The sequence below is a fragment of the Centroberyx gerrardi genome, chromosome 14 (genome assembly GCF_048128805.1).
Source record: "Centroberyx gerrardi isolate f3 chromosome 14, fCenGer3.hap1.cur.20231027, whole genome shotgun sequence".
NCBI classification, from domain to species: Eukaryota; Metazoa; Chordata; class Actinopteri; order Beryciformes; family Berycidae; genus Centroberyx; species Centroberyx gerrardi.
This window is the reverse complement of record NC_136010.1, coordinates 29,616,453-29,627,382: the sequence shown is the minus strand read 5'-3', so window position 1 is coordinate 29,627,382 and position 10,930 is coordinate 29,616,453. Positions and strand designations below refer to the sequence as shown.

The following is a 10,930-nucleotide window of genomic DNA, read 5'->3' as shown; positions in this document are numbered from 1 at the left end:
AGGACCAAGATACAGTAATTTACACTACAAAAACAAAAATATATGGATCACCTTTCCCAATACAGCCTAACTAGCACATAATTCTTGTAAAACTCACTTCACTATCTGGTAAGGTTATTCTGAAGTTGTGTCAGAGTGGAACTTATCATTGGAGAAGGCAAGTCAAAAACTCAAAATGGTTTGATGTCCTTGTGGTCGGTCAGCAGGCAATGAAAAAAATGTCTGTATTGGAGGCCTGTCAAACTCAGTAATGGCCTATCAGCACTGTCTCCTGAACTCAGCTGAGATTAGTCATCATCAGGGTTCCTGAGCGTATTCTGTTTGTTCAGTCAGAGTAGAGCTGCCTTAGAGAGCAAATGTGTGTGTTGTGTGCTTGTGTGGGGTGGGGGGGCTATGAGTCTTTCAGCATGCTAATCTGGGCGAAGATCTTGAGTGCAGGGCCCAATTTGATGTTCATGGTTCCCATGAGATGGTCTTCCTTCAGCAGCATCAGGGCCTGTCCATCAATCTCCTGTGAACGGAACTCCTCCGCAATCTCAAGGCAACCTGCAACCAGCAACAACCAACACCACAGTTACACCAAACCTTGGCATCTAAAACAAGCGGCACTTGAGCTGCCTAATGTCCCATTATAAACACCATGATATATTAAACATATGTTATGCTAATGAGGTCATTAATTAAGGTAATTTCAACAACAAGTTTGGCCACTGCTGCAGCCGCTGCTCACTCTCTATTCCGTGGTAACATATCAGCTTTCCAAGTGTCATACACCAAGTCAACACTGATGTCCATGACAACATTATCAAACATTCAATGGCAGGCATTTTATGTATACCAGCACAGGTTGACATTCAGGCAAATTTTCCACTGTTTTTCAAAGTTACTAGCCCAAACACTTAAGTTATTAGTGTGTCAGCATGTTTCGATGCTGCCACTTACATATTTTTTTGTGATTCACTTTACCCTACACTAATTCTACTCATTTGTCTGCATAACTAGGAAATTACTTCGGCTTCAGCCATTAAATGGAGCATTTGGAGTGACTCAGACACTGCCCTCCTGCTATTGTACAGCAAGGTATGTGAACACCTTTTGGACTGTTTGAAAGATGTGACCACAATTAGTTTCATTAAAAACATTTAGAGTTCAGACATCTGCCCCATGTCAACGCTGAGTTTGACTGCACACTGGATTGATTCCAGCTTTACAAAGTGCAGTGTTGAAAAATAAACACTTCAATGTAAGAATGAAATTGCCTAGTTAAAAAAAACACTTGGTCAACCATTGGTCGACTACAGGCTTTGCTCAACCAGGAAAAATCTTAGTCAGGGACTGGCCTGGTCGAGCATTTATTTCTGAAATTCTTGTTCAACAACTACGTGAGCACAAGCACTTTAAAACTGTCCAATAGGGGTTGCAAAAAACTTAAAAATTTCTCACAACCAGATGTACCAAATCTCATGAAATTTGATACACATACTGAGTGGACAGGTAATAATCAAAATCCAAAATGTGGTCCAAATTACTTCCGGTGGGCGTGGTCTATGACATTTTAGCTTATAACTTGGCTTGGCTACGAAACTTGCTGAGCTCCTTAGGAATCCTACTTGGAACATTCCTACAAAGTTTCATCCCAATTGGTGAAAGTAAGGCCGAATGGCAACGATATTAACCAAGTCTCGTTTTCGTAGTTTATGAGTTATATAATACATTGATGTCAATGAACCATCCACTTCCATTGTATAGATAGACATTGTTTACAGTAGCATCTTGTGCCATGTGCTATGCTATGTGCTTTCTTCTTCTGAAAGTCATGTTAAGTCATATTGGCGTATTGTGCTCAAGCCCCTTCAGTCGCAGCTTGCAGCAATATTTATTATTATTACGTTATGCTAATGGGGTGATTAATTAAGCTAATTAATGCTTTAATTACCAAATAATAATAAACCATTACTAGATTTATTAGATTTAGCAACTTTTCTACCTGCAACTTTGTCAAAAACAACTAGCGACTAATTTAGAATATTAATGATGATTATGCATCGCAACATAAAGGCAACAATTGAACTGTAATACTGTTACAGTTGTGGCAGTGCTCACCTGGCAGAGAGCAGATGAACTCATAGACATCTTCTACATTCCAATTGCCGGGGTCGCTGGGTAGGAAGCTGTGGGGCAGGAGGATTAGCTCAGAGTCTCGGCCTGCAGGTGACCGCTGGGCAGCCAACAGGGGTGATGGGGGTCCTTTATTGCTGGACAAGTCTGAACACTGGCTGGACTCCCCCTGTCCAGGGTGAACCGAGTGACCAGAGGACAGATTACCAGCAGCAGGTTTCTGGACAGAGGCAGGAGTCTGAAACCAGAGGCCAATCTAAGATAGTGAGCTGTGTTTTTCTAAAATAGTTTTATAAAATATTTCAGTCAGCAATGAGGTTAAGTCAAATACTGTCCTACATGGAAATTTGGTTTGTTGTAGAGTTAGACCGATACATGGGGTTGATATTGGCCTTTTAAAAATTAGATTGCAGCCAGTTGATATCATTCACCTCTGATATGATGGATATGATGCAGGTTATCTATGGGAAGCCCTTAAAGCTAGGGTAGGCAATTTATTTTAGAAGCATTTTGGTTATATTTGTTGAAATTCTCTTTACATCCCAACAGCTATCAATAAATCAAATGCTCAGAGAAAAAAACTGGTCTCTGTGGCTGTCTCAGGCCTTGTAATCAGCCACTCCAAAATCACAGGGTGCCCGGATCTTAACAAACAATCAGGACAGCTCTTCCGCAAGGAGGCGTCCTGCCCCTGCCTGTCAATCACACATGCACAGTCTAGTCCTGCCTGCCCTTCAAACTGCAGAGAGAAAACTAATATATCCACAGAAGAGATTAGGTGAAACAGCCATAATCCAAACTGAATACTAGGACTGGAATATACTTTCACACACATTCAGGTCAGTCAACTGGTGTTAGGTAGCCTACTGCAGCTGTGACTTTGACACTGTGGTAGATCTGGTCTCCCAAACAGGAACTATCTCTCCTAAATGGTATCCCTCCGCTATGTTGTTCTCTTCTATCAATAAAAATGCTATTTGGTGAAATTATGTTCTAAAAAGCCGGACCAAAGGTCCATTGAAAATCACAGTAGTGGGATCTGTTGTTGAATATGTTCACGAACGTGTTAAATGTCAGCTTTCAGGCTATTTTCTTGGCCTCATTCAAATGAATGGGAAGTAAAAGTCAGTGAACACTACAAACTCGTCCCTGCTGCATACGATCTTGGTGATTAGTTTATATTCTGGTTTTCATGGCGGTCAAGTGCCAAACAAAAAAACTAAGTGGATTGCTTTAAGTAGGACACTGGCCTTTTGGGAAATTGGCCATTGATCAAATTACCCTTTATTTGATGAGGATTGTCAGAAAAAAAAACAGCAACTCTAGATTACTAAATGTTCTATCTTCTTACATTAGACAATGCAAGTCACCTACGGGCACTTAACGTATTGTATGCTAACACGTTAGCATGTGCACAGGACAGAGACATCTACCGGACACACAAGAGATGAGAGATGATTTTGGTGATACTCCTATCATAACATACCAACAAGCCAATTTCCAAAAAATTTAGCCTATGTAGTCTTTTAAGACAGCAAGTAAAAATGAGAGGAAAACTGTAGGTCAGACAAAGGAGACAAGGTCTGGACAAAATTTGGATCTAGTTCAAACAGTGTGTGTGGTTTCAGAGCTACATATAAAAGCGTAGTTAGACTTCACATCTTCCAAGGTGAGGAAACCTTGCGCTGACTTGCAAAGTAACATCATGAAGTCAAGAAATATAAACCAACTGTTGTCTCACCTTCTTTTTAGACTCTAAACTTGAGCTTTTGTGGTGTCCATTCAATGCTCTTTGTTTCTTCATATTCTCCATGGCGGTTCTGCGGTTTGGGAAGAGACCCATTCGCTTTGTGCATCCCACATTGTAGCTACAAAAAGGGTACATGAAGGTTAGGTTATCCTTTGTCTTAAAAAGGGGCACCTCGATAGTTTATTTTAACTAGTTACTTTTCCTCACTCTATAGTTGCAATTATGGGGAAGAGGTTCTTACATTACATCAGTTTCCCCAAAATAGTTTGTTTGGACTGCCAGCAAGTCCTCTTCATTTAAGCCAAAAGGGCACGACCAGTTAGAACCTTGCAAGCCACATGTATGTACATGTGTGTACCTATGCCTAGCCTCTGTAGACCTGTTAATGTGAAAACAACACACATTTTGCACATCATGTATATGTGATGTAAATTCACATATCTGTTTTCTTGACTTTCCCTTATGGTTCTCATTGTTGTTTTTCTTCTGCTTTCCTTTTAGTTTTCTCTGCTGTATCCTAGGGCTATTTGCTGCTGCAACGACAAAATTTCCTCTTGGGATTATTTAAATTTCATTTTATCTTAGAAGGGGAGCTGAAAGACAAAAAATGATTGTCGAAGTGAAGAAAAATAACCAATTAAAATTCTGAATATTAAACCTACAATAAGCAATATCAGACCTTATAAACAATCCTGAACCTAATGTGTGCTATGTGGAGATTCAACTGAGACATAATGATATAAATCAATATCCACACACGGGCCAGCTATGTTTCTGTTTTCACCTCTTTTCTGAAGTATGTTGTCAAATTCGAGACTTCTCAGTAGGTATGGTTAGCTTAGCTAATAGCATTTATGCACGGTGCTTTGCAAAGTTTGTCCTTGGTTGGCCCCCGTAGTGCAGTGGCTTTACTGTGTGTTATTTATAAATGTGTTGTAGTTTCTGTCATCCTCTAGTGGTCAGAAAATTTCGCTTATTGCAGCTTTAAGCTACACATTTTAAAAGGTTAGAATGAAAATAATTGTTTTATTCTGGCTTGCCATACCGTTTGGCACACACTGTTGAGCAGAACCTCTTGGATCTTTTGAAGATGTAGGCGAAATCCACCCTGCCACACAGCTCACAGGTTAGCATGGGCTCTTCCTGCTGGGCCTTTAACTCTGAGGGGCCACACATCAACAACCCAAAATCAATTCGGTACAGACACACCAGAACCACAAATTGAAGTACCATCACAAACAATACCCTCTGGGGGCAAGGATTAATTAATGCAAGACATGTCACACAATATTCACTGTTCAATCTTTCAGACTAGCTCTTCGTAGGACTGATGGCCCAGAATTAATTGAGATCTCCATGTTCAGCAAAACACTGGTACAGGCTACTGCCAGTACGAGTATCCCAGACTAGTAAGCCTATATGGTACAGCTAGTATAGTCATATGTTTCTGAGTAATTTGTTGCAGTGGTATGGACGGAGCAATGCTTGGTTTACACCTTTGACAAATAATCAAACAAGAGGCACATGAGTTGCCTAATGTCCCGCCATAATCACCATGATATATTAAGCATAATAGGTCAATTAATAAATTAGCAAATATTTCTGTCAACATGTTTGACAGTACTGATATGAACTTTGTATGAAGTTCCTATCATGTATTGTTACTGTGTTACTGTGTTCAAGAATGTGTCTACACACAGACAGACACACAGACAGGATGAAAAGAGGGAATAGTAAATAACAAGGGTGTGTTATTGGTCTGAGTTTTCATATGAAGAACTTTACCCTGTGGTGACAGGTCATCCATCTCTGAGTCTGCTGTATGATTCTGCCTTTCGGAGCGCTGATTATGTTTCCTTAGGCTCTCAATCGAGAAAGATGGACGTTCCACCTGTGTGCAGTAAGATCATTTTACAACATGCCAGTACTTACTAGTGTTGTCACAACAACCAAAATTAAAAAAAATAGATTTAAATCAATACTGAAATTTATAAACTTTTATAGGCGGAATCTACATTTATTATCAGTACTTTCACCAAGTATTTTCTGCAAGCTGAAATTCCATCTCAGTGTCACTTCCAGGGGGCGTATACATGCAGATTCCAATGTGTGTTGTAGTTAAAAAGGAAAAGAACTGGAATAGATAGGGCATCTGTCTGGCTCTTGACTGTCTTGAGTCAAACAGCTTAAGATAGTCAGTTATGATATCAAATTTTTAGCTATTAAACTTAATATTGGTAAAATCTGGTATTGTGACAACACAAATTTTTACAGGAAGTTTTGAGCTATGATGAGCAATGGAATTTAAAAAAATGCCTCGCTCCAACTAAAGCAGTGAATCTAATGCCCAACAATGCTCACTGTTATGAGTGCATTACTATGTGTTTAAGCTCTTTTTTGGCTTTAATGCGTTACACTCTCCTTCCAAGGTTAGCTAAAGTGGTAAACAATCATTTACAACTGTTAAGAATCAAATATTACACGACAGATGACACGACTGGCCTGCAAAGATAGCATGGCATCTGGCAGAATTCAGTTAGGAGCTTTGTATTTTACAAAGACTGCAAAGACACCCAACAGGCAAAGGACTTAAAGGATAACACCTGTGTAATTTTGCTTTTTTTCTATCGCCATTATTGTCCATGAAAAGTCTAAACCCACCAATGTATTTGCCACAATTAGAAGCTACTACTGTCTGTTCTACTGCAGGTTTGCCCGACCTCTCGGAAGTCACAGGCTCCATTATTTTCAAAAATACACGGCAAAAAGCTTGCAGAGACATGCTACTGCCTTGACAAACATAGTACATGATGTTAAACAGCATGTGTATTGCAGTTTTTCCTAGCATGACTATCACGCCGCTAATTATCACATGGGGAGTATTTTCAATTGTTCCATTACTGCGCACTGTTACTTCTGGTAGCAGAGTGGGAGGCAGCTTCTAGCTGGAGATGCGCAATGGTCTCTTCACATTTAATTCTGGCAGAAGGGAGCTACTTAAAGCTACACTAAGCGATTTTTTCTGACCACTAGAGGGTGACAGCAACCGCAACACATTTTTTAAACACAAAGCAAAGCTACTGGGCGACGGCAGCCCTTAAGGACAAACCGTGCATAAAGGATAACGGCTAAAATAAACGTACCTACGGAGAAATATTGCCGGTTACCAGTTCGCTTTGCCAGATTTTTCCCACAATGACAAGTGAAGAGATAGGTAGCACGTTTACTAGCTGAAAACATTTACTCGCTCGCTTTATCGATTCGCCATTTCTCAGGCCGACTTTGACAACACGCTTTAGAAAAGAGATGAAAACAACAACACAGCTGGTCCGCGTGTGTGGCTATTTGTTTATATCATTACGTCTCACAGAAATCTCCACGTAGCACACGTTAGTTTCAGGATTGGTTACAGGGTCTGAAATCGCTTATTGCAGGTTTAAGATAACATAAGATTGCAACTGCAATGACTGTAGTGTTATAAAGTCATGTTAGGAAAAAATACAATACACGTCATTTAAAATTACGTGTGTTCGTCAATGCAGCAGTATGTCTGTGAGTGACAGAAGTTATCCTATAATGATTTTCATAGGAAAAAGTACATTATTTTCAATGTCTTGTGAGAAATTGACAGAAATGGATCCCTGAAGTACTGTTACAATATATTTGACATCTGCACCATGTTAATTTCCAAGATACACACATTATCTTTCCAATTTGCTGCTTGAAAATGATCAAAATCAGCATGCAGGGGCATTTCAACCAGGGTTCCCACCATGGCCCTGATGTAAAATTCCATAACTTTTCCATGACTTTCCTTAATTAAGTTGGAGCACTTCCATGACCCAACAAGTACACTATCATTTTATAGGTGCTCGAGTAGGGGGCTGGGGGTATGCATTATTGGGGTGAGTGAAACTATGATTGACTTTTAAAACTCCACCTCACACCAAAGTGCTGTGGTAGCACAATGTTGTAACGAAGAGAATCGCCAAACAAAATGTTCATGTGTTGACTTTGCCACTAAAGTTAGAAAATCACCATGCTACTTCCTGGTATGTGGATGTTCAGCACACCAGCCTCGAGTTGGTTGATGCTTGTTTGACTTCTACCGTACTGCCTGGGGTACAAGCGCACCAGCGTATTTCATTTCCCTTATGCAGGGCTCTTGGAGCTTTGCACAGCCTAAACAGTGCATACCATAATTCCCCTAAGCAGTGCGCATTGCAAAATGTGTTACACACAATCAATCAAACAAACAAACGAAGAAACACACAGAGCCTGGCTCTTATAGAGGTGCTTCCTTCCTTGTGTGTTAATGTTTTTCTCAAGAGGTGAGCAGTCTGGTTTCCACTCCAGTTGAGCTGAAAACTCTCATCTAATGCAATGAATGAATTTATGAAACAAGTTGGAAAATACATTCTGCTATATTCCTGTAAGGGGACCCGTTTATAAAATTCCCCAATATTCCCTGATTTCCCCATATAATTTAGCAAAATCCCTGACTTTTTCCTGGCTGGATTATACCTCTCAGTATTCCAGGATATCCCAGAAATTCCATGACCAGTGGGAACCCTGATCAATTTTGAAATAAGTTTACACCCCAGGGCTTTATCAAGCAGCATCAAAACAGGAAGCCCTAATTTATATATAACAGTATAATTGTTGTAATAATCAGGGTGGAAAGTGACCACCAACCATCAGACACATTCTAGTAGATTTTGTCAGTGTCTGGTAAGTTAAGTCTACTCTACAAGTCATCAACCATCATTTGTTTTCCTATTCTGAACATCTAGCTGGCTGGTGAATTTTGGCCAGCCATTGTGGGCACTGGACTAAAAGATTTTGATTCCTGCCCTGGTAATAATATAATGACATTTAGTGTGTGAGAATATGCTGTGTGTAGAAGAGACTTTTTAGACAAACAAGTCCAGAGCTTCAGTACTCACAGGGAAAGGCTCAGCACCTTCTTGGATAACGAATCCCTCAATCAGATGGGTGAGGATGTGTGGTTTGACTAAGGCCTGGGCCGGTTTGCTCTCTCCATTGTGTTGAGTGCTGCCAGTGTTCCCATTCCCAGAGGTCATGACTGGAGCCGAGGCCGCCCCTCACCTGCCCAGACAACAACCATGGCAAATTGAACATGCTAGCCATGTGTGGACCTAGTCCCCATACTGCTGTTGTCCTTACAGGTAGAGCACACAATGCAAACTCCATTCAAAGATGCGGCAGTTTAATGTTGCCCAACTTATTGGAAGAGGTACATACTAATATACTGCATAAACTATGACTAAGGGCGGTTCTCTTCAAGTCGGCATACATATAATCCACCAGGCAGCACTTATTTAAATAAATTTCGCTTCTTAGAACTGGTTCGTGTGTTACTCTCCCAATCTTCTTCTACCAAAATGCACCGTGGTGGGCGGTGACGCGCAGTGAGAACCAGTTGAGATTTTATTGAAATAAATTGATGCTCAGTGGGTTATGTCTGCCGAATTTAAGAGTGGCTCGTATGGACTCAGGAAAGGCACTGAGTCATATTTTATGGGCTATCTACTTGTGCCAAAAAGCAAGGCAACGTTAAATTGCCAGATTTCAGAATGAAGTTTGGCGTACCGTTCTCTCAATACATGAGAGGACGTGGACCTTACTTTTGTATGACTAGTGTAGAAAATGAACCACTAGAGTTTAATGGGAATTAGTTTTCTTGTCAAACTATGGTCGTTCAAATTAGAAAAGACATCAACGTTTCTGCCGCATAGCTGATATTTATGTTTATTAGTTGGCATTTAAAACATGGCAGTCTGGTACGTAATGTTAACTTTGTGAGATATGCAACCTCGAAAGTCGCCGACAAATCCCATAAGTTTTCCCTTTCCGTTTTACTGAGAAAATGCAATTTAAGTGGAGATTATTGGTATTGAACCCATTAATTACCCTCCCGGCTAATATAAATGCCATGTAAAATAGCTTCTAACATAAAATCAATTAGCCTTCCCAAAGGTGACTGGGATGTTGCTGCTGGTTGCATGTGCAGATTAATTAAACTACACAGCAGTCAAAGACGAAGTTTAAATAGCGTTTTGTGGAAACACAGAAACTTGTGAATAGTTAGCTTACTTTTACAGTCCAAAAACCACCTCTGAATCAGTTAGAAAACAGGCGATGTGTTCGGTGACAATGGTAGAGGGAAGAAAAGCTCTTTGTTCAACGACTCCAAACAACGCTTTCATTTACACTCACTCCGCCAAAACGGCGAGGAGCTAGCCTGCGTTTTCCAACACCGATAACTATTCAACTAAAGGACCCACCCGTTAGATAAGGAGACACAAAGTTACCAACTGATTCATATCCAAACTATGTCTCGGCTTTCTCCTTTTTGTTCACGCAGCAGACTATAAACCCCTTGGTGCGTTTGTCAACCACTGTCAAGCCAGCCAGAATCACACATAGGACTTCCGATTACAACCTTCAAAATAAAAGGCTTACTGATTTACGCGTTGGTTTCAACGTTTGTTTTTTAGTAAATCGAAGTACACTATGGAGGAATATGAAGACAAATCAAAATAAATAATTAAATACTTAAATTGTGACATGTCATTAATAAATATATATGAACCTACATGGCACTCAGAGCGCATACCTCCGCGAACGCTATGCAAATTGTCATTATGCCAGTTTCACGTCGGATTTTCACCAAAAGTTAATAATTTCTTCCATGCCACGCACTAACTTGTTTCACATCAGGAGATGCACACATTTTCATGACTGGACCTGAAATGGGACATATGCCTGTTAGCAGTAGTTGATTTGTACACAAATTTCAAGGGGGATGGTGGGGTCTTATGTGGACAAACAATTCGTGGCGAAGACAGCGTGGAGGGTGGGGGACCAGCTGTTTATCCATCTGTTTATATTGTAACAGCACAAAGGTTCCTCACAAGGATCAATCAAGTGTAACTTAATGTAACTTAATACTCATGGCACTTTTGACTCTGTTGGGAATTTATTTATTACAATTTTCAACTACTACAATGTTCAGAGAGCAAATTAATTATCAAACAA

At 40.2% G+C, this 10,930-nt stretch overlaps 1 protein-coding gene across 1 annotated transcript; it reads right to left on the bottom strand.

Moving 5' to 3' along the window:
• Positions 1-391: 391 nt before the first annotated feature.
• phc2a (polyhomeotic homolog 2a (Drosophila)) lies at positions 392-10,241 on the bottom strand. Its single transcript, XM_071927354.2, has 7 exons — positions 10,177-10,241; positions 8,815-8,977; positions 5,654-5,759; positions 4,914-5,028; positions 3,860-3,986; positions 2,104-2,356; positions 392-546 (listed from the first exon to the last, which is right to left on the bottom strand). The coding sequence occupies exons 2-7, from the start codon at positions 8,950-8,952 to the stop codon at positions 392-394; spliced, it is 894 nt and encodes a 297-aa protein (XP_071783455.2). The 5' UTR covers positions 8,953-8,977; positions 10,177-10,241.
• Between the last annotated feature and the right edge of the window lie 689 nt (positions 10,242-10,930).